The following is a 25,393-nucleotide window of genomic DNA, read 5'->3' as shown; positions in this document are numbered from 1 at the left end:
ATTACATGGTTTCAAAGAAATGTGGCAGTCAATATTAACAATGATTTGCTGCATTTGAGAAATGAATTATTTTCTTCAGATACTGCAATGTAATTTGTATATTTTGACTATCTACTTCAGTGAGATATAAAAGGAATGTTTATATAAAACACTCCTAAAAGAGAAATTAAAACTAAGTAATATGTACTCAATTTAAAAAAACACATCTCATTAGGTTTTTTAAAAGAATTATGACATATATGATTAACTTTTCAGCTACAAAAGTACTGATTCTTCAGTATTAGAAATCATAGGACAATCCAAAGCATATTACATGTTTGGGTTTTTTTTCGTGTGCAATCAATGATAATAATAAAGGTTCCATTCAGTTACTAAAGGAACAAGCTGAATGCAAAATACTAAAATATTTTATTCAAGTTTTTAATAATTTCTTATCCAGAGAAGTACTGGTACAGACATAGTAAGTCAAGCATTTTACTGCTCCCTGAAAAACTGAACATTCAAACCTTCTACAACCAACTATTTCAAATCAAAATAATGCACAATGCACTACTGTGTGAGATTTTCAAAAACCACCAAACAACAAAACAAATCCCAAAAAACCTCTTACACTCAAGATGGCATTTTAACATGAAGATGTTGCATGTGTTTGCTGATGTTAAAGTACACTTGACAAAGCTCTTATGGGTGATGGTATATCCACTGCAACTCTTCCTGGTTAAAACTTCATCAGTGTTCTTCTCTCTGAACATTTAAATCACTCTTGCTCTCTCTGGAGTGGTTTGCGCTCTGGAGGTAGCATTGGCTGTAACTTCTGCCAGCGTTGTGGCGGCCAGAGGATATGAGTAGCTCGAGCATGTAGAAGTCCAAGAGAAACCTGTAATCAAAATATAAACCAGAGAGACTATTAAATACTGCAAATAAAATGTGGAAAGTACAAAGCACATGAGAGAATACAAAGCAGAAAACTTTGCATGAATGAGAAGTGCCTCATGCATATAATGAGAGGAAAGGAAAAAACATTTCAGTAGCATTATTATTATTATTATTATTATTATTATTATTATTATTATTATTATTATTATTATTATTATTATTATTATTATTATTATTATTGTTGTTGTTGTTGTTGTTATTGTTATTATTATTATTATTAAATTCCATGCAACTCAAAACAGTTTGCTGAAGTGCATTGTCTGTAACAAACATGAACTAGGAATCTTTTCTCAGGTTCAAGGAAAACAACCAGACAAAAGAGGTGAGGCGTTCTATAATCCACCTAAATCTTTTGGTTAGCAGTTATTTTGGATACAGCAGAACAAGGTTCAAGTATCTATTCTGAATAACTTAAACTGAACCCGTGTCTTGGATTTGAACTATGTACACTAACCACACCAAGATAGCGGCTTATCTAAACATGTTGTACTTTCCATTTAAAACTCTCTTTCAAAATTCCATTTTGTCTCCAACCAAAAATGGAAATTTCTGTGACTTGTAAATATTACCTGAGGATGAACATTATTTCTGACAGAATTATTTGAAACATATCTACAGATCAAATATTTTTGAAGTTCTAGAACTACTTACACTTCATTCATATGTTTTGTAAACATGTTTTACCATCTTACTACTTTAACTACTAAAACTATTATTGTTTTATTTCAATAATTTTACTTCACTAATGTTTTACTTGAATAAATCAAATAAAAGTCAATACTGATATTGCTTACAAATGAATCACAGGTGGCATAGTTTAGAAAACTGAATTGCTTAGAAAACCTTAAGAATGTTACAAACAAGGCACTTTCAAATATGGTATGAAATGGCTAGACTAAGAGTAACTAGGAATAGAACAGTCACATTTTCAGATTGAGTTAATAAGACAGGGCTTCAACGGCTATACTTAACATTGAAATTAAGTAATGTGGTATGGAGTTCATCTCACTTAATTTGGAAAGTCTGCAGGATAGACTTCTTCATCTTAAATTATGTTTAGGCTTCTTCTGGAGACAACAGCGAGTAATAAGCTTCCCACCAACCATAAAGTGTCCAGTGCCAATAGAAAAGTTACAAACAGGACAAAAACATGATTAAAAATACTGGAATGTCTCTATTTGTGAAAAGGTGAAATAATTCAGACTCGTAAGGAGACAACAGGGTTAGAAGTCTGTAGAATTATGAATGTCATAGGTAAAGAATGCATAGGCTTTATTTGCCTATTATGTCATCATTGCTCATAAGAATGGAGAAATATCAGATGACATTATGACATTATCTGAAAGAATTTTTAAAACCAACAAAAAGGAAATACTTCTTCAGAGTCTACACAATTACATCATACTTGCATACATTATAAGGATACTGAAGAGACCAGGAAAGAATAACAAACTTGTTCAGAAAATAGTAACAGAAGTAAAGTCCATCACACATAATTGAACATAAACAAAGTAACAGTGTAGTCTCTGTACTCCACATTAGGTAACACCAAGGGAAAAATTATATACTTAGTTTGTTCTTAGGCTCCAATGGTCTGGTATTGGCTGTTGTCAGAGCCAGGTGTTAAATGGATTTCTGGTTTGAACCCATACATTGCTGCTTAAGTTTTCATGAAAACTCATTTTTTCATTTGCGTTCCATTTCTCATCACACACAAAAAAAAAGTGACTTCAGTAAGCAGGTAATTCAGCATTTTATGCAAATGGACATCAAATAGGCCCCTAGGAATATCTTCAGCTAATTGTCTTGATTTAATTTCATAGGATTAATGTATATTCACCAGTCTCTCTCTACTATATAATCAAATCAGTGAAGCTGAAGTGGTCTATATCTAATTCCACATTCTGTAGCTTGATGAAGCAGGTGCTGAATTACTTGAATATAATTTGGTTACTTAATAACCCATGATATCTAAAAGAACCTGAAGTAGATCACCAAAATTGCATTCTAGCATCATATGTCATTTACTTTATCCCTTGCAGGGATCACTTGTTTCCCAGATCCATTGCATTTTTTCCCTACATTTAAACAAAATACAGGCTGCTAAATGACAACTGTTTTGTGATAGGGCTTAGCTACATTTTTTTAAGTCTTGACATGTTTGTGTAGTTAGTTGGATATTTATGGAATTCACGATATCCTTTAGTTTAATTATCCCATAAAGTTGTCTGCAAATGTAATATTACCGTGTGGATTTGTTCCCCAAGCATACAGCATTATGGCACACACTTCACAGGCTAGTGCCAAATTATAAAACCACAGCAAACCCCACCACTGCATATAAAATGTGACAGCATTAGTATGGAGAGAAATGTTAAAATGCTCTTCTCAAACACAAATAACATCTTATTTTCAAAGCTTTGTATTTTCTCAGTGCATTGCTTGTTATTGATGTCAGTAGGAGGTCTACACTCAGACTGAGAATATAATAAATGAATCAAAACTTGTTTGAACCTGAGGCTGGGAATAATTTTGCCCAGAGGATTACTTCTACTGACCATCATCTGACTTGAAACTAATAAAGAAATATCCTTCCTATAAACTGATTTACAGGACAAAAAGACTAGCATTAAAAAGGAAAACCAGGTATTTTTGGGTGATGGTAGTCTTTACTAAATAACAAATGATACTGATGCTATAGGGCTTCCTTTATAATAACTTAAAGGCTCACTTTAAAAACACCTTGACATTTGACTTCTACAAACAACCTTAATAACTTTTGTCCATTGCCTATTATCATTCTGTAGTTACCACAGCAGCCATGAATTTCACTGAAAAACAGAATTGTTTGCAGAGAATAGCCTGCCCTTGTTAATGGGCTTACCCTCATCAAGGTTAGATATGGACAAAGGGTGAACTAAGAGAGCACACTTGCTGTTGCAGCAGTGAAATACTGAAATATTTAAAAAGAGATTAATCAGTTCCCTTTCCAGACATTGTTTACTGTCTTAAGAAAATAAGTTTACCACCTTGAAACACTGTCAACTGTAAGAAAAATCAGGCATAAATTCTTTAAGGAACATATTTCATTTACAGACTTGAGTAAGAAATGCCAGCAATCTAAATAGTTGAATTTTAATTCTGCATGAAGATCTATGCTTGCTGTGGCAACAACAAGCACTATGTTGAAATGAATCCATATTATTCTCCCTAACCTGAGCTTTTTAGGCACTAATTCTATTTTTTAAAAAAATTGAATATTTAATTGAATAACTGAGAAGCCATTCTGTTAACACAGCAAAAAAATATCTGCAAAATAAGTTTTGAATGAATAATACTCTTTTGACACTGTTACTGTGATAAACGCATATTTCCTCAGAGTCTTGTAGTTGTTAGTATGTTAGTTGTATGGAGACTGATAAGTTTTGGCACTGCATTAGGGAAAGATAAGTCTAAACTTGATAGTGCTATCTGCAGTGGTATTTACAACTATCTTGCTCATTCTGGCCTAATAGGTTGGGATAAATGCACCTTTATTAGTACAGAGACTTACATTACTATCACTTCTCCCAGTTCTAAAATATGTCATTTTAAGATATTCATTGATTTACAGACTGTACTTTCCACCTCTTCCTGTCTGTTTGACATCTGACACCTTCACGTTCTCTTAGAATGATGCCTTTTCTCATCCTAAATCACAATGGGAAAAGCAGCATGCAGCCTGTGCAAGAATCCTGTATAGATGTAGCATGCAGTGGAGCACAGCAAAATGTCTATGGAAATCCAGACCTTCAGTTTGGATTTCAAGAAAAGAAAAAGACCAGATAAGGATTTGACCATAACATCTAACATGTGACCTAAAGTACTCTCAACTTTCTCAGGGTATGTAAAGTCTACCCAACCTGCTAAATTCAGGTACTGCTGCTCCTAGTTGTGAGTTCACTTTATGTTATGAGCATTCCCCATAGATTTCTCTTTGCTTCTTTTTTCCCTGAACTTTTGGTGATTTTGCTTTAGCTTAAAGCAGTAAAGATTTCAAATTCTGCATCAATGTTAAAACAAGAGTACAGCACCACTGAATATAATCTGAGAAACAGCAATGCAGAACCAAAAACCCCCAGGACATTACACCTATTTCTGAAGTTAGACTTCCTAACTAGTCAGTTTGCCAATTAGAAGTAATAATAAGACAAAGACACAAAAAACAATCCAAGCTGTTGTTGTATTCTGCAAACCAGTATTGCCATTGCTAGTAACAAACTACACCTTGTACCAGCTCTGCCAGGCTTCAAGGTTAATTTCTCCGGCTTTGTCTGAACTTCCCTTGCCTGCCTGGAGTTTTATTTAGCTTGTTTAGCTGCAACAATTTTTCTAATGATGAGGTGACCATTGCCTAATTTGTTACAGTTTTGCATGTATCACTTATAATTGTTTATATTTGTATAATCTTTGGGTATAATCAAAGTTTTTACATATACAGTAAAAAGCAATTATTCTGTGTAGAATGAAATATTTATGACTAACATAATGTGGTTTACAGGACTATAAGCATGGGACAATAAAGACAGGCTTCTAAAAGAACTAGCAATGGTCATTAAAAAAACTGACTGGGGAGCTGGACAAAAGGGTTTTAAGGCTAGCAAAGAGAAAAAAAAGTGGAGAAGAACAAGGAATATACTAACATATGTAAAATAAAATATATAATAAATACAGATAAAAAGTGATGTTGCCAATCAATAAAGAACAAGAAAAAAAAAAAAAAAGCACAACAAAAACCAACCAAACAAAACTCCCCCACAAAAACATTAGAAAATGTGCTAAATCAACCCCAAGTGGAAATGAGGTTGAGGAAGAAGAAACCATCATCATAGTCCTCCTACTGAAGAATTCAGGATGACAACTCACTAAACCACACTTTGCCCTTCTTTTTGAGGAGGATGGATGCTGCCAGCCTTACGACTCAAAGGGGCAGCATAAACACTGGGAAAAAGGTAGATACTTGAAAATGTTTGTGTGATATTTTAAAACTGAGTTTTAATGAAACTCATTGTCATTAATTTGATAATTTGGAGTACAAATGGTAATATCATTGTAACTGGACTAACCACACTGGGATTCTAAGTGAAATAGTGTAGTTACAATTTTAATGAGGCTGTGAGTTGGTGGCTTCACGTATCAGTTAAGTCTGCTTTTTTCTTCACAACAAAGTTTTGACTGCAACGTTATGTTACTGCTGGTTTTCTAATTGAGACTATATAAACTCATTATGTGGTGCAAAACAGGGAAGTGTTATCCTTCTTTTCTTCACTTGGTATTTGGGTTTGTACTTTTCCTAACAAAAACAGTGATTTTAATGAAATTTAATGAAATGAATAAACACATTTTGGTTTCACTGTTTCTTCTGCTTCCAAAAAACCCGCAACTAGTCAAAATTAGAAAAAAAATAGACTGTTTTATTATTTCCTTACAATGTATTTTGATTTGAGGGAATGTGGCTGAAATTTAACTTAGTTATTTCAATAAAAACATGAAATATACATGAAACATTTACATATTTGTGTCAGAAGTCGCTGTAATAAACATATTATAAAGTATAAAATAACATAAGAAATCTGGGAATATCTAGATCAGTCATATAAGAGACTAAATAATAAAGATAAAAGAAAGATAATAATAAATCACAACAGTAATCCTTCACATTGCATCAACACAACAACCCTCTCTGAAGGCATATTTTGTATAATTGAATACAAACATACTTTTTCTGAAGAACAAATACTAAAAAATACTGTCTGAAAAATAATCTTGTTTCATCAAGTTAAAGTCTAGAAAAAATTCAATATTAATTTGCATTTTGTTTCCTGGACTCATTAATTTAATAAGTGTTTAAATTGTACAAATCCTCTAAAATACCACTGAAGAGAACAATAATAGGTATCCAACAAATTAGAAACAGAACTAAATTACAAGTACCACAGACTATAACCTGTGTACTTGAGAAAATTCACCAACAGCCAGATAATCACTACTTTAAAGGCATATATCAGCCTCTGGTTTTGAAAAGTCACTTTTACTTTAGTCTCTTAAACTGAGTTACATTCTAGCAATATTGTACAGGCCTTTCAAATGCCATGGCCAATGATAAGCACACAAATACAAAAAAATTAAATTCTCTTAAACCAAAAAGAGATACAATACAAAAAATCACAGTGTTACAAATTATGCTTTCTATTCTCTGAAGTAATATATTCTCATTACATCTTTTTTTGTTGTTGTTCATATGCAGGTTAGTAAAAAAGCTTTATATACAGCCTTTCATATGTTCAGCACTATGGAACATCACTTGTATTCAAAATTTTCTTCTCAAACTTTCTGTTTCACGACACAAAGTCATTGGGGGGGGGGGGGAGTGCAGGGGGAGTAATTCTGTAGCAGTAGAATTCTATTCAGATTACATTTTGCTGGCTGGATACTTGTGCCCCACAGAGTTTCTGAAATGTGGCAATTCAAATTAGGTGAAAAATCCTCTAACATGGAGAAATCCTCGATGATTTATGGATGGCACCATTTGAGCAGACATATAGCTTTAATGAATTTTTCCAGATGTAGTAGTTCATAGCCTGCTACCTATATCGTATTACCAATTAGCTGTTGTTTGACTATATTGAAATTCTGAAAGATCGGGAATGCCAAATTTGCATGGAGGTTGAAAACTGTGTAATGGGACCAGGCTAATAAGAAAGGAAAGAAGAAAGTTCTAGAATACTTCACCCCCCAAAATCTCAAAGAAAACCTCAGAACAGAAACACTTAGGCAACTATGCAGTGTTCCAGCTATAATAATAATAAAAATATATAGCATGGGATAGCTATCTGTGCCAAATTAGATTGCTTGTCTTTAGGAAGCAATTGTTGTTTTGATATTAGATTGTAGGTGTAAAATGGTCTCACAGAGAATTCTCCCCATAAATTAGTCTCTTCAAAAAATCCATACTTTAATAGAAAGTAAACATGATTGCTATTACATTTCATTTTCTGTACATGGTTGAACTTTGAAACAACTATTGTCAAGTGCAGTAGCAGGAAAAGGATCAATAAAAATAAAATCCTGTGGATTAAAGTAAAATCCCAGTGAAACCACTTCCTCTAGTAGAAGTATCTGGGATAATCAACAATGGCAGAAGAAACAAATATTCTTGACCTCCTTCTTTCATGAATGTAAAAATAACACAAAAATGACAACCAATACATTATTTTGTAAATAAAACCACACCAAAATGATGTTCTTTAACTTATATCAGCTCATTGATATAACAAGATGCTAAGTAGCTCATGAATACAAGAACAGTGATAGATGCCTTTCAACTCCATAGCAAAATGCTAGCATCTTCATCATTCTTTGCTTGTGTAACTGAACAAATCAGACCTAACGGAGCCATACAGATCTAGTGACAAAGAAAAGAATGCAGCCCATTAATTTTGTTAGTAAGTGTTCCATTATGGTTCCATTAGTTTGATAGCTGATGTAGCTCCAGCTACAGATAAAACATCCCATATGTGTTTTCTTTCACAGAGCTATTGTATAATCAGTAAAAGTCCTTATTAAAGTCACCAAATTCAGAAGTGATAGAAAATACATTATAAAAAATGAAAATATATAAACAACAGTTATTTTATTGAAAGAACATTTTAAACAGTGAAAATAGACGTTCAAAAGGGATGCACATATAGTACACATATATGCACAGACATAATCATGAAATAAAATGTAAAAGAGAGAAATTTCAAATGCAATGGATGATTACCAGAATGAATAAGATTTGCATGTTAGCACAAAGTATCTGTCTTAAATTAGTATAACAGTTATGACTGTGACTGCTCCAATCCAACATGGTTTTGCAATTTAAGCTGTTCATATCAGAAGAGGTGAGCACAGTCACTGCATTGTAATAAAAGCTCAGGTTATTGATTGAACTGAAAATAAGTAATGTACTTAATAATTATCAAAATAATTGGGTTGCATTCTCATATGTTCTATGTCTACACACCTACGTTAAACCCAAAGTTACAAAAGAGGTAAAGGAAGGAAATGGTCACTGAAAATAGAATATATTTAACAGGAGATTTTTTTTACTGTTAGATGTGCAGAGACTCGTTAAAGTTGAACTGTAATTTACATTCATAAAAGTAATGCAGATTTAAAGTAAATCAGTATAAAATAGTGTATTTTTTATTCAATACATGAAGAAATCAACTGTCAATGCCATTGTTGAAATTAAACACAGTAACAGGCTTGGTAAAAGTCTGATCTGAACTCTGTCTCAGTGCATTTTCTTGGAATTGTCAAGGATATATTATTGAAAGGGACACTATAGCTAAGTAACTTCTTCAGTCCTTCCCAGTTTCTTCTTTCATTTTTTCCCAAAGACATATTTTTAAAATAGAGGTTAACATATAACACAACACTACTACTCTTTTATTTTCAGTAAATATAGTATTCTTAGAAATTATTCTTTATTGCTTAAGTTTAACAGAACCATTGTGCTAAATAGGTGTAAAAAATATTTACAAGCCAATCTATTATTTATTTTTGATTTCTAGTCATGAAAATGGTGAAAGAATTTGCACAGTGTGTGTGATGTGCTTTGCATGCTGCATATGCATAAATATCATTTAATAGTTAAAAGCTTTTTAATATTTCACTAAGTGATGCACAAAATTCCTAGACTAAATAGGATTGTCACTAAGTCATGTAACCCAACAAAAGAACAAAATGATTTAATAGCTTTCATGAAAAAGCCCCACATTAAAAAGCAGTAATATATTTACAATTCAATATTTTACGAATTGATAAATCAAGCAGCAGGGAACAATTATGAAAACACATTTATTATTTTCATCTAGAAAGTATTAGCTATATCCCAAATCTATGCATATTAATTATTTAGGAATGCATAAAAGCCTTCGGTGTGAATTCCTGTTCAGAAATGTGTTGTGTCAGTGCCAGCAGAGTCAGAAGAATGTCAGGCTTGTCGACATTTTTCAGATCACTACACTGATACTGATTATGTGTCTCGTCTTTCTTGACTGAATACTCAGGACACTATGCAGTAACACTGTACATTATAAATTGTTGATTTCCAGTTTTGTTCTGTTGCACGTCATTTATTTAGAGTTTCATTCTAAAGCTTTGGCACACGCAGCAGTACAGTGCAATGACTACAAGGGAAGTCACAGAGCAGCTCCCAGACCTCACACACTACCCAGGGACCGCACTTGTCCTCCCGCTACACCACTCCACAGACCCACCTCATCCCCATGGGCTGGTGCTCGATCAGATGGAACCATGCCATCTGCTCCATCAGCCCTCCTCTGCGGTGCTCTGCGCTTCCAGGAGCGCCAGGCAGAGGCACCTCAGCACTGCTCTTACCACAGAGTTTTCCTGTGACACTGTGCGATTCAGGAGCGAGGCCTGGCATGCTCCTGCTCTGCTTCCACTGCACGCTCACAGAATACGCTAAAGTGGGCCCCAGCGATGAGTGGCTAGCATGGCAAAGCTAAGCAAACAAGCTAACGTGACAGATCAAATTCCACCAAATTTCTGGAAGTATGATTGTGCAAGGGATCGTACATATACAGGCTGGGAGAGGTGATGTTTCAGACTCATTCAGGATTAATGAAAGGAAAGGAAGGAGTCCTACTGTCAGAAGGGAGCAGTAGGCTTCAATTTCTAGATACACTCAAATTGTCCTTCAAGACAAGTGACACAAAAACCCCCCACATATTAGTTACCTGTTGCATCTAATTTATATTCTTCATACTCTTACCTAGATCTCAGAAAAGTACCTGATCTCACAGGTCATAAATAAGAGCTATTTATAAAGTTGGAGAAATATCCACACTGAGGGATGTCATGGACGACAACCCAGCCCACTGCTGCCTCATCTGCTCTGTTAGGAGCAGCTGCAGCCTGAGTGGCTCCATCAGTGATCAGTTATGGGACAGCACTGGGCGCAGCAGACCCCAGGCATATGGGAAAGTTCATTACCTTAAATATTACTTGGCAGATACCTGGCAGTCAGTCAAGATGACGTTACAGTAATTACCAAATGCTGAGGTAATAAAAAAATCTAAAAAAAAAAAAAAAAGACAAAATAAAGAAAGCCAGCAGTAGCCAGAAAAGTTAATTCAATGGAATAGATGAAAAAATATGTCTTAAGTAAAACAAAATGGTACCAAAAAAAAAAAAAAATAATGATATTACAACTCTTACTGGGCAAAGCAAGACTTTTCTAAAGCTAGAACTGTTCATAAAATTTCAGTGACAATAACTTGTATGTTCAGGAAATAGATCTGGCAGCCTGCTCACAGCTTCTCTGGTTTTTATTGCACATTTCAACAGTTTTAATCTGATGCAAATGAGGTTGTTGCAATACTGTTAATAGAATAATTTTGATTTTCTCATACCTGAAAAAGACAACTGTTCAATAGACTATTCCACTTAACTAAATATTTCAAAAAATCCTACTGTGAGGCTTGCCTATATTTTCTTCTAAATGGCATGCAGAAACACTTTGACTTACAGAAAACATGCTGTTGGCAATATGAGCTATGAAAAGCAATGGGGAGTAAATATTCAATGAGCAGCTAGGATATCAAAATGTCATTAAATAGCTGCATGATATGTTATTAAAATTATAAAAGACTTTTTAATAGATGTCTTTGTATGAGGACAGCTAGAGCTCATCTAAAATGCTAAATTTCATCAAGCTGATTTTGTATATATAATCTCCCCAAGTTGATTTACTGGAAAAAAAATAATCTAAATACTTCAAATATATACAAAGATTTTTTTCCTCCTTATACCTATAATAATAGCTATGAATTTAAGAATGCTTCCTCTCTTGTCTTTATCTGATTTATTCTGTATTTTTGTTAAAACTGTGGAGAAGACATTACAGGTACTAAATCAAGCTTTTACTTCATGTTGGAAAAACTATCACCAAAACATTCTTTTTTTCCTCGTCAATCTTACTGTTATTTAGCATTCTGTGGTTTTACAATACTGTGACATCTGTCAAAGTACAAGGCCTCTTGGTATAACTCAAACCATATAGCTATCCTTTCACTTCATAACAAAAATTATGATTAAATAATTGACACTATATACTTATGAATATAATTTCCCCATCCTACATAAGTAATCCTCTCCATATTCATGTTTTTTTTCTTTAGTTCACTCCTGATTAGCTTAAGATAATGGCATAACAGGTTTTGCTGAGGAAAAAAGCTTCACAAAAATAAACCAGAAGTATAATAAGATTCATATCCTTAATCAAATACTGTTACAGTTCTGTGGAATCCTGACTCTACAAGGATCGCACAACTCACATGTGAGATGATTGTTTAATTCTCCACAGAAAACTCCCTCAGTGAGGACACATGAGTGCTTTTGGAGAAGGCAATTTTCTAGAGAAGTGACATCATTGATCAGGTCATCAGACCTGGCCCATACACCTGGCAGCCCAGGTAGACTGATCCAGAGGAGGGGCAGGGGACAAGCAGTCAGAGTCATGCAGCTACGTGTCATTATGGGGACATCAGAAAAACTAGGAAGGGCAGAAGGAGCCTCCATGTAAGCTTCCTGAACATTACATTAAAGGTCTGGCTAATTGACCTAAACAGAGGTACCTTCTGCCATTTGAGATGTCCCAGAATACCTCTGCTGGCCACTGTGCCTCATTCAGAAGGGCACAGGCTTCTTCAAAGTCTTGTGCTACATCTTCCAAAGGCACATAAATGTCTCAGATTTACTAGGACACAGGAAAAACAGTTTTGCAGACAGCTAGAGTTCCCCCATTGCTCTCTTTGAGACCTTTGATGTTCTTGGCGTATAAACCCCCGTAATGAGACAGCATACTATAAACCAAATAACTGAATCATAGACTGCATTCTTTCAAAAGTTACCTTCCTCATTAGCCAAATACAGTAAACAGATGTGGTGGGTTAACCCTGACTGGATGCCACGTGCCCACCAAAGCTGCTCCATCCCTCTGCTCCTTACCCGGGCAGGGGAGAGGAAGCATAACCACGGGTTGAGATAAGGACAGGGAGATCACTCACCAATTACCGTCCCAGGCAAACAGACTCAACTTGGGGAAAATTAATTTCATTTATTGCCAATCAAATCAGATTAGGGTAAAGAGGAAATAAAAACAAATATTGAAATATCTGCACCCCACCCCTCCCTTCTCCCTGGGCGTAGCTTTATTACTGATTTCTCCCCCTCTTCCCCTCCAGCAGCAGGGACGGGGCCTGGGGGCTGCGCCCAGTCCCTCACACCTGTCCCTGCCGCCCCTTCCCCCTCAGGGGGAGGCTCCTCACACTCTGCCCGGCTCCAGCCCGGGGTCCCCCCCACGGGGCGCAGCCCTTCAGGCACAGACGGCTCCAGCCTGGGTCCCCCGCGGGGTCACCAGCCCGGCCAGCAAACCTGCCCCAGCCCGGGCTCCTCTCCCCACGGGGACACAGGCCCTGCCAGGACCCTGCCCCAGCACGGGCTGCCCACGGGGTCACAGCCCCCTTCGGGCACCCCCTGCTGCGGCGTGGGGTCCCCAGGGGCTGCAGGTGGGGATCTGCCCCACCGTTACCCTCCATGGGCTGAGGGGCACAGCCTGCCTCACCAGGGGCTTCCCCAGGGGCTGCCGGGGAACCTCTGCTCCGGGCCTGGAGCCCCCCCTGCCCCTCCGTCTGCACCGGCCTGGGGGGCTGCAGGGACGCTCCGCTCACACAGCCTCACGCCTCTCTCTGGCTGCAGTTGTGCAGCAGGTTTTTTTTCCATATGTTATCACAGAGGTGCAACCACCATCACTGATGGGCTCGGCCTTGGCCAGTGGTGGGTCCATCTTGAAGCCAAGCTGGCATGGGCTCTATCAGATTTAAGGGAAGTTTCTGGCAGCTTCTCACAGTAGCCACCCCTGTAGCCCCACTCCCCTACCAAAACCTTACCACACAAACCCAATACAGCAGTTTTAATACACTACTTTACCATTAAGAGCTGTATTTATCTCAAAGTAATATGTTTACCTCAAAGAAATATTAAGACTTGCTCTTAAGCTATACAGCATGAGCAAGAAAGTGGAAGACTAATGAATTCAGTTGCCTGCATATTTAATAAAATATTTTCTTAGTCATAATCAAGACATAGTTCAGCAAAGTATGTGCTGAACTTTAAATACTAAAGTAAAACACTTGAGCACATTATTAAAGTAAAATAAAATAAAATAAATGCAATTTCTAGTGAGATGATGATCCATATTTATTAACTCTTTAAATTACTCAATTTTTCAGATTAAATGAGGCTACTAGCTATTTCAGCAAGATATACCTACACAGGATTGCCAGGTCATCAGTACTGGAAAAGGATTAACACATTTAAGATCAAAGATCTAAATGTTAAAACTTAACACCACTAAAATTAATTCATTATATGGAGCTATTTCACTTCCTCTAAGAAAATCGACATAATTAAAATTCCTTTTGAATGCTTACCTTCATAACACAATCTCATTCAAAATACGCTGCAAATCCAAAATTTAATTTGTACCTCAGTGTTTTGTGGGGAAGTAATCACATTTCTGGTCAGCAGCAGCCTGTGTATCTATTACCTTTGGTACAGTGCCTGGAGATCCACATACTGTCTCTGAAATTAGCTGAGGAGACAGCAGCAGTGAAATATGCAGACAGCACAATCTGACACATTTTCATCAGTCTGCTCTGGAAAAAATATAATTCTGTATGTTTACTGAATTTGTTTTTCTGCTTCAGGATCTTTATGCTCAAAGCAGATGAAAATATTTTAATGAGACTATTATGAATAATTCATCTTCTAATTTGCTTTAGAGGGCTAAAGTTCTGTTAGCTATAGGTAAAGGTGATGGAAAGGTGGCTGTTGCAATTGCTTTAAAATGGAGGTCTGGCAACATCCCAGAAGCATTTTTTTCTACTACCACACAGCTTAAGCAACCAATTCTGAGCTTGGTAAGAACACTAGATTATTATTTCCGAAATATTTTGTCTATTTTTTTGTTCAGTGAGTCCTAATGCTTTTTATTCTTGAACAGCAAAACTCACCCCCAAACCTGCAAAGAAAGACTTCCATGATTTATTCCAAATTTCCTGCAGTGACCTAAGTTTTCATTCTGTCTGGAGTCACAGAGGTGAATATGAAGCTGCGTTGTATTCAGAAGTCTTACCATCTTGTGGTACGCACCATCAAACCACTTGAAGAGTGAGTCAGCCTCAAACTGGGGGCTGCCACACTGTATGTTTGTAGACATGAGGATGAGATTTTAACCATGAGTTAAAGACATATCATGAGTCAAAATCATGATACTCTAAACACAGCAAATAAGAAGATAGAAGAGAGTATCTAATGATAAGGGAAAGTGTGGTTCTTATGAAAAGTGAATGAATGCAGGGCCAGATTCTCAAGGAAGATATAGATAGAACCAAAACTTTGGATGGGAGTTTAGAGTTGCTTGAACAACCTGCATCCTGAAATTAGAAGAAAGACTTCCTCTCCAAACTTCAGTAATTACATAAATTCAGGGAGCATTAGCTGCAGCTGGAAAACCTTCCCAATTAGTACTAATGCATTAAGTAAGAGGGCAAGAGCTTCAAACGTACACTGAGGAAGAACAATCTTTAACATCCATTGCAACAGCAGAGTCCAATGCAGCACCTCCTGTGTTCTACATCAAGGCAGCTATCTCTGCAATCTCAAAATGTTTGACATTCCGAGCCCAACGAGTGGTAGTAAATGGAGTTACATCCAGCTGGCAGCCCATCACAAGTGGTGTTCCCCAGGGCTCAGTATTGGGGCCAGTCCTGTTTAATATCTTTACTAATGATCTGGATGAGGGGATTGAGTGCATCCTCAGTAAGTTTGCAGATGACACCAAGTTGGGGCGGGAGTGTTGATCTGTTTAAGGATAGGAAGGCTCTAGAGAGGGATCTGGACAGGCTGGATCAATGGGACGAGGCCAACTGTATGAAGTTCAACAAGAAGTGCTGGGTCCTGCACTTGGGTCACAACAACTCCATGCAACACTACAGGCTCGGGGAAGACTGACGGCAAAGCTGCCTGGTGAAAAAAAGCTGGCTGACAGCTGGCTGAACATGAGCCAGCAGGGTGCCCAGGTGGCCAAGAAGGCTAATAGCATACTGCCCTGTACCCAAAATAGTGTGGCCAGCAGGACAAGGGAAGTGATCGTCCCCCTGTACTCGGCACTGGTGAGGCTGCACCTTGAATATTGTGTTTGGTTTTGGGCTTCTCACTTCAAGAGGGACGTAGAGTGCTGGAGCATGTCCAGAGAAGGGCAATGAAGCTGGTGAAGGGTCTGGAACACAAGTCTTATGAGGAGCAGCTGAGGGAACTGGGGTTGCTTAGCCTGGAGAGAAGACGACTCATGGGGGACCTTATTACACTCTACAACTACCTGAAAGGAGGTTGTAGGCAGGTGGAGGTATATACCCAGAAACTGAGACATTCTTTTAAAAGTCAACGTTTTCCCAAACCTATGACAATTAAAAAAAAAGTTGTTTCCTCTTACCATTCTTTAGTACATTATACATACTCATTTACATAAGTACAAAACACATGTAAAATGTTCCTTTTGTTGAGCATCATAGACATGAAGCTACTAAGAAAGAGATATCAGAATCTCGATTATGTCAAATTGCATCTTACTTTAACTGAATTTATTACTGATACACAAACAAGGTTGAGCCTACTTTATGATTATCATTTGAGATTTCTTTCTTAGAACCATGTCAGAATTAATCCCTGTTTAATGAGGGTTTTTTGAAAAGGATTTAAAATATCAGAATTCTGAAACATGCTCATTAGAACTATTTGTAAGTAATTTAAAATGATAGCTTACAAATAAGTTGTGATTGGATCCTAAAGCCATGACAGAAAAAAGTGCTCAGATGACAGCCTGTCAGATAATCTTACGCTTGATACATGGGCCCTGTTAATCACTAAATAATGACATTATTATTACTCTCTAGAAAAAAAAAAAAAAAGTTAAAAATTCTGCCATCACAAGCTTTTTCCCTCCTACTTCACAACCTATTGACATCATCCATGTGAATACTGGAAAATCATTACTCAGTTTGTGTCCTCCAACTTCTCCATTATCAAATGCCACTGTTACAATGTAAGAGAGTCATAAAGTAAACAGAAAAGGAAACCAACAGGCTCATGAAGCCTTAATTTTTCTGTGTTTGACAGAGACAATAACATGATAAGCTGTGGCATTTCTGTGTAAAATCCTTTTTAAATTTGGAGTGTGTCACATTGTATCAGTGAGTAGTCAACTCTCAAGACACATCACCCATAGAGAAAGCTTGGGTCTGAATTCTTGTTGTGCTGTTTTAAGCGTGTGGCAAGGATTACAGTAAAGGTTCTGAAAACTCCTCTGCCTTCAAATCACAGTATAAATACTGTCTTTAAAATAGATATTCAGAAACAGGAAGTTCTCTTTATCTTTCATAAATAAGCTACTTGAAGTGTAGAGTGTTTACAAATCTGCTTGCTAACAAAAACATCATTTTTTATTAACATTTTTTTGTTAATAATATTTGTTATTCTACAGAAAGTCAATTAGATGACAATAAAACAAATTAATATTAATTATTTTTCTCAAATTAATTAAATTAATTACTTTGTCAAAACAAAAATAAACAAACTAGATACAGTGACAGAAAAATAAAAATTACAACCTGGTAATATTTTTTATAATTTCTTGATTTTATATACATATATATATATATATGTGTATGTGTGTGTGTGTGTGTTTTCCTAAAAATGACACATGTTGCATATCAAAAGCCACCCTGAGCTGTGAATTTCTTAATTTCTTCGTTTTAGATGTAATTTGAACATTGACTGGAGACTGGAACCTTTCCTCAAACTGATTAGTAACTTACCTGAAAGCTAGCTGCAGTAAACTCAAGAGGACTGCTCCTGTAAATCAGGGGTCCTCAAACTTTTTAAACAGGGGGGCAGTGCGCGGTGGCAGGCAGTCACCTGCGGCTGCTTGGTTTCCCCCCCCAACCCCCGGCTTGGGGGGTGTGTGTGTCTGTAAATACCGGGGGCCGAATTGAGGACCCTGGGGGGCCGTATCTGGCCCACGGGCCGTAGTTTGAGGACCCTTGCTGTAAACCAATGCTATTTTTCATGCATAAGGACACCTGAATCTAACCCTAAGATTTATTTCATTTCCTCTATAAAATGACAGATTAAAAAAATACCCAACAGATTTATGGAAGATTGTAAAATATGTGTATGTCAAACTTCAACTCTTGAATCTTACTGGTTTTGACTATTAATTTATAAAGAAGTGTGAGAAAAAGGTTTAACAGTATTACTACTCTGACATAAGTAAATGAGAGTCTAGTATTGACTGCATTTTGTTTTTGATGAGGACTGTTATTTCCAATAGGCATAATATGTAACAATACCACAGCTTGTCATGACTTATCTGAGAAACATGTAGGCTTGCAGCAAATGCATGAGATTTGTGAATGTCACTAGTACACAGGCACTGTTTTCCATGGTACTTACTGAAGTGCTGGGTAAACGTACTTCTATTCATAGGAAAATAAATAAGAGGAAATTATTTAGTGGAATTCTAGGTTTTCCAATTAAAAAAAATATCCCACTCATATATTTTGATTTCTTTTACAGAAATGTAGATGCTACTAAAAATTCTTTTCAGTATTAAAAAGTGTTGATGACCCAAGGGATCTGTGTAAAGAACTTGTTTATCTACCAGAACAAAGCCTTATGCAAACAAAGAGGAACACTTGTTTCCTCAGAAATTTCTGAATCTGCTGTCCATTTGTATAAGACAAGATATGAGTAGTGAGCAGCCAATTGCCTCATAGGCATTAGACTCAGACAGCAATTAGAATATAGTGCAGACTACTGTAAAATTTACAAGTCTGACACAGAGTTTATTAGATTTAAGGGATATAATTGCATTTGTTTCAATGGACACAGGATTTAACCCTATTGGTATGATCCAATGTCTACTGAAGCATCTGGAAAAATACCCACAAAAGGAATCATATGCAGGCCCTATTCAGACCTCCTTGGGTGGATGAAGACAGAGATTCAGATTTTTATTACTATTATCCTTGACTTATACTGTTGCATTTTTTCCTAATTCAAGGATACTTGATGGGAAAAGTTCCCCAGCAATCAGCAGAGAAAAAATTCAAGTAATTTCTCTATATTTGGAATACTTGCTGCAATTTCTCCTTCTTTAGAGAGGCTGCATACATGATCACCTCTCTGACCCAAAAAAAGAGGTGCTTGCATGCTGGAGGGATAATAAATCAAATACCTTTGGGTCTTTGAAAGCCCCAGATTTACACAATTCAAGTCCTGAAGTGAGACATAAAAAAAAAATATTAACGTAACTTAGCAATACTCTGTGAAAGTGCTGTGATGTCCAGAACACAAATGTGAGAGAGCAGTGATTACTGATCAAGATATTAATATTATTTGGAGAAGTTTAAAATACATCTTAAATTTAGGAAATTAAAGTTAGAAAACTGAGTTTGAGAAAACATCTAGGTATAAGACCTGCAGTTAAATGAAGACTGGATTGTTTGTTTACTAGACCCTCTCTCAATACACTCTTGAAATCCTGTGAGAAATTCAGCAAGCTTGGGTTCTTCCACCTAACTCAGTAATCTAAAATTAAAATCATACTAAACTCTGCAGATGGCCAGAGCAAAGAGAGGACCTTGATATACTTATGTAGACCTGTAGTAAGCTGCATCAGTCTTCCCCATTTCTCTCCGCTGACTGTAGATAGAGGCTACGTAACCGTCCTATTAATTTGGGTGTCTCTGTTCAAGGCTTACAATCAGATTAAAAGAATCTGGGCTTTTATATTGACTTAAAAATCATGTAATGTTCTCCATTAAAATCCATCTGTTCAAAAGATATGTTCGAAATAAATGCAAGATATCATCTGTCATTAAATTAGCTTCCTAAATGACTCAACACTAATTTTAGAAAGGACAACAGCAAAGCTGCCTTTGGACTTCATTGGCCCAGGACCAGTATACAGTAACTGATGCATTTTTTCCCAGTTTCATGAATAATTAGTGGGTTTTTTTCCCTCAGAAAATTCTCAGAAATCATTCTTCTTCTACTGCAGAGCTAAAGGAGAGCAGTAACAATGGCAGGTGGATTACTGAGTGTAGGTTATGAGGTTTGAAATCTTAGTGACCTTGAGTAGAATCAGTTTTCAAATGCAAGTCGTTAAATAACGTTATATTACATGACAGCTCTGGGAGTGAGGGAATATGAGAATAGTAAAGCCAAAGTCCCTTGGGATAGTCAGATAAAATGTAGGAGAACCTGTCTAACACATTTGTTATATCTAGTTTTGTTGCTTTAAAAAGCTTTGCTCAGGAAGCTGCTAAGCTCAGTGGAAGAAATCACATCTCAGCCAACACAAATGCATTGTTGTATAGTGCCTCTGTTCTAACCATGGCAGCATACTGCAACCAAAAACTAAATTAAAAAAAAAATTAAAAAGTGATGCAGAGATAGATTTAAAATAGTAATTTCAGAATTAAAATATAACATATTAAAACCAAAGACTTCTTGACTATCATTAAATCATGCAATGTTCTCTTTTTAAAGAACTGAATATTTAAACTAAATTCCCAGGCTTTCTTTTTTAGATTCCACTTCCAGTGCAGTAGCTATGCTGTGTTTCTTCTATGGGACCACATCTGAAATCAGGCACTCTATACTACTGACAGTCAAAAGAACTTCATCTAAAAGTACTTTAAGATTGGATCTTTTGTGTGAAGCTCAAGCAATCTGCAGCCAGTGAAGAATAAAAATATATTGAGGATTCGCTACCAGAGACGCAATCGTGAGATGCAGAAATAATTGCTGGAAAATATCAGAAGCTGGTGTGCCAGGGAAAGTTTGTGTTTCATCTGCTTTTAGAGGATTTATGTGTCCAGCCTATGTATTACTTTTAAAAGCCAGGGTACACGGATAATAAAAAATATCATACACAAAATTCAAGAACTGTTAGAACATAAGAAATGGCTGATTCTTTTATGGGAAAAAAAAAGAAAAAAAAAAAGCTAATAAGGATATCTTCTTATTTCATCTTTAGATACTTGATAAAGTCACTGTCAATTTCCTAGCTGATAATGCAGCCTAGTTTTACTCCAGGTTAATTAACATGTAATGCTTGCAGTTGTTTATAGTCATAATTGTTGTGTATGCTTATATTAAACTAATATTAAACTAATAGGGACTATAAGTTTTATCTTTCATGGTATTTGTTAGGTTTAAGTAAACCAGAGGTTTCTATTTTTAGTTTTAAATAGAAAAAAATCAAGAAAATCTGAGAACAAAGAAGTGGTTGTATTGTACTTAAAGCTTTACGTGGGAACTCTGTTTCTGCAGGCTTTCCATGAATATTTTCTCTGAAATGAAGTGTCCTTGATATACCCTTATTGCACTTTATACTATTCTCTGAATTATAGAAGAATGCACACTGACTGTTTATTTTATTTTGGAGGAGTCTCTACTTCCTTAGAAGCAGACTGAAATAAGGAAAATTGAATCATCTCATCAGTAATCACTTGGTACCATCATACACTTGCCTGAGGGAAAAATGAAAGTTCCACTTGAAAATTATCTTGAGAAATAAGCCTTCAGAAAGAGATGTTAAACCAGGTTAAAAAGGATCAGGACACTATTTCTATGAAAACAACAGCAATGATTAAGCAGACCAACAACTGAGACTTTCACAGCTAATTGGAACAAATGATGGAGATACCGTTCCTAGAATACTGTAACCTTTCCAAATCATGATCAAAGAAAGGCTTGTACTGGCATGTACTAAAAGTAATTTCAGATTTTCAGGTGATTTACTTTTCTTTTTTTTTTTTTTACTAAGTCATCAACATACCCTAAAATTCACCCGTTGCCAAAAAAATTTAAATAAATAAATCCATCTAACAGGTCACTAACCTTGATATCTATAGAAGTCATAACATTTTTTACAAAAGTAATAAGAACTAAGACATTAAAGACTGTAGAAAGGCTGGCACTGTCCAGAGAATCCTCCAGACAATCCAATGCAGGTCCTCAGAGTTCCTCAGCTGGGAAGCCTCAACTTTTGCAGAGTAGGCTGCACAGTAAGGGAGTTATATCTCATGCATCAGGGAGTTCTCTATTTAACAGTGCTATTCATCTCTTTAAGGAGGCACTAATTTTAGGATAATTTGGAAATGCTGTTCCATCTGCAAATTAAATTGCACTTCCTATATTACAAATACCAAGAATTAAGTAGGAGTCACGTTCACCTTTTCTCTTTCTATTTAACATTACTTTTGCTGCAAGAAGCATGTAATCCACAGCTTTCTTTTTATGCCTGACCATTTTTATTTTTGATCCTTTTTAATACGCTGTAATAACCAGTCTATAAAGACCAGTTTCTCAGAGTAAAGATGACTGGCATCTCCAGACTGAAGAAAGAGCCTAAAAAATTCCATGACTGCAAACTCCATCATTTCTTGTACCCCCCCATCACCCACTTTCATGTTGTCCCAGCTTGTACCTTCATTGGGAACACAGCTTTGCTCTTATAGAGAGGAAAAAGTAGCAATGAATGCAGGAGTGCATGAATCATTGCACACATAGTAAAACAAAACTGGAAGTAATATGCTGCCCAGGGAAAAAAAAAAAACATTAAATACCTTTAGCTATTGTTTGTCCAAGAACAATCTTGGAAACTTTTGTGTCTCTCTAGACTAAAGCTAGGATTAAAAAAGTAAATGACTGGATTCTTCTTTTACCTAATTACTGTTTTTATCTGGAGTCATTGAACTATGCACTCTTTCAAACCAATTTTAAGTTTAAAAACAAAAGCACTGTTTTTGTAGATTTGCTAGACTCATATTCAACACTTTTATGGTAAGGAATGAAGAAGGTCTACCTGTAAAAAGAGGTTCCATTACAAATGTTTTCTTACAAACATTTAGAATATTACATCTTGCATGACTATACCTGGAGGCAACAGACAGTAGCTATTACATTGGATAAGTCATAAAGGATGAAATGTACTATATTAAGAACTATAGCAAGTATAAATATTTTCTTTTTTTTTATTTTAAACTATATACAAAGTAAAAAAGCTCTTTTTTTTCTAAACTGCAAGAGAGACTCCTTTCCCTTGTTAAAGCAAAACTCCTTTAAATAATCATGTAATGCTGAAATCTTAATGCCAGTGTTACTATTTTATACATAACTGATGGCCATCTGACTGTTGATATGAAGCCAGCTGCAGCATGCCTATTAAGGACTGATCAAAGTTTACTATAGTTTCCAGTATTATTTTTATAGAAACTGCAGGAAAAGAAGTATTAAAGATACATTTCCAGAATATCTGCAAACATTAATAATATGTTTAAAGAAATAAATCCCACGAAACCATGCAGCTGGTCCACTACATCCAGCACCCTCTTATTTCACATTTAGAGCAGAGAGAGATCCAATCAGACTTGGTGGTTGAGGAGTGGATTTTGCTATTGTGTGGCCATGATGGAATCATATGACTCTCAAGTGGCTACCACAGCAGCTGCTAATTTCCAATGTGGGATTTAATTAAATATCTCAGGATTTTTTACAGACAGAAGCAAGCCAGTACAAATCAATACCAGATACGCAAAGTCAGCAAAACAATGAGAAACTGCTATTGTTCCCATTTAGTGGCCTTTAATATGTCTTGAAGTTTCTATTATCTAATGGAATAAAAAGAACATACTTTACTTTGCCTGAAACACTAAAAATGACAAACCAGAGCAAGCAAAAAGAGAGCACGAAATAAAGATGATGCAGCAATATATGAGAGAAGGTAATTTCTCAAGTAACAGTATGCATTCTTGTGCCTTTGACAGCTCAGGTCTTTTTGAACAATGAGTAATTTATGGCCATGAAAGGGCAACCACTTTCCTTCATTCATTCATTTGTTTAATTCCCTCTAGGATACAGCAAATAAATAAAATTACTTTTAAAAAGCCATTTTCCATTATTATAATTTATGCCTTGAAGAAAATAATGTTAAAATCCTTTAGCTTATGAGCGAACCCACTTACTGTCATACATTCCACCCTTTTCTCTCTTCATAATAAATTCAAAAAATGTTTGTGATGCCACGGATGTCCTAAAGCAAAGTAGTATTAACAGGCTTACCTGTAACACAGATTTAGAGTTTTAAGATTCTTAATCCATTAAAGATGGGCGTTTGGATAGTAATATAATAATTATTTCTCCTAGTTGGGGAAATACTTTCTTGTTCTGTTCAATTTAGAAATGTCCTCTGTATCCTGGAAAGCAGGATCAATTCAAAACATTTTAAAAAATCTTAAAAGTTACTAAAAATGTAAACAGTTAGCAACTTGTATATAATTTAGATTATACAAGATTAATCATCAGAATCCAAATGTAGGGCTATTTCCACAGTCAATCATTGCATACTAATTAACAAGTTTGAATATTTGGTATTTTATTTTAGCAGCATCACAACAAATCATAAGCATAACCAGTGCAACCTGGCACAGCAGCATAAATCCAATTAAAAGCCTTCACGAATATAGGTTCATAATCTGACAAAGATAAATACAAGAAAGAATATGTGTGTTGTAGCTAACTCTAGGCACTAACTACTTAGTCTTGATGGCCTTTACTTTTAATGGCAGCAGAGGTTAGGAACCTGCTGGATCACTGTCTACAGAATCCTTTTCTCTTTTTCCATCAACGATACGTGCACCCTAAAGACTTTACCCTAAAGTTAGCCTTTTTGAACACCCACCAATGCCTTTTTTAGCCAATTTTCTAAACAGGTCATTACAGCCAGAGGTTTGGGTGTTCCTATACATTGCTATGCAAATGTAGAAATGACAAAAATATATATATTGTTGAAAGATAAGGTAGATAATTGCCTAAAAAATACACTATTCCTAAACATTGGCTGTGGTCATAAGGGACTAGATACCCAGTAGTAAGTAAATTGGACCTGTTGGGTTTGGAACAAATTATGTTACTATTTGATGAATGCAGGTATTCAGGAGCAAAACTGTTGATCTTCATTTACTTATGGTTAATACACATCCCCACAAACCCGCTGTGCAGGTTCTGTTACATTCAGTAGTTCTTCTGTGTCAGTTTTGCCTGAAGTTAATTATTTTCCAAGTATTATTCACGTACTCTTCTATATCAAACTATTATAATTTACCATGTGTAGGCCAGTTTTTGAAGACCATTAAGAAAGGCTAAAACATGTAGAAACCATACATAATCCTTATACATAGCAGGAGATTATACTGAAGTAAGTACATGCTAT

At 35.9% G+C, this 25,393-nt stretch overlaps 1 protein-coding gene across 2 annotated transcripts in view; it reads right to left on the bottom strand.

Annotated features, from left to right (window-relative positions):
- Positions 1 to 391: 391 nt before the first annotated feature.
- The window catches only part of IMMP2L (inner mitochondrial membrane peptidase subunit 2), a 477,884-nt gene continuing 452,882 nt past the window's right edge, over positions 392 to 25,393 (bottom strand). For both annotated transcript variants that reach the window (XM_040596098.1, XM_040596096.1), the window contains exon 6: positions 392 to 877. In XM_040596098.1, coding sequence (XP_040452032.1) covers positions 758 to 877 — 120 coding nt within the window. In that variant the 3' untranslated portion in view covers positions 392 to 757. The remainder of the gene's footprint in view (positions 878 to 25,393) is intronic.

This window comes from Falco naumanni, chromosome 5, assembly GCF_017639655.2.
Source record: "Falco naumanni isolate bFalNau1 chromosome 5, bFalNau1.pat, whole genome shotgun sequence".
NCBI lineage: Eukaryota > Metazoa > Chordata > Aves > Falconiformes > Falconidae > Falco > Falco naumanni.
Note: the sequence above shows the minus strand (reverse complement) of the source record. Positions and strands in the feature narration are given on the sequence as shown.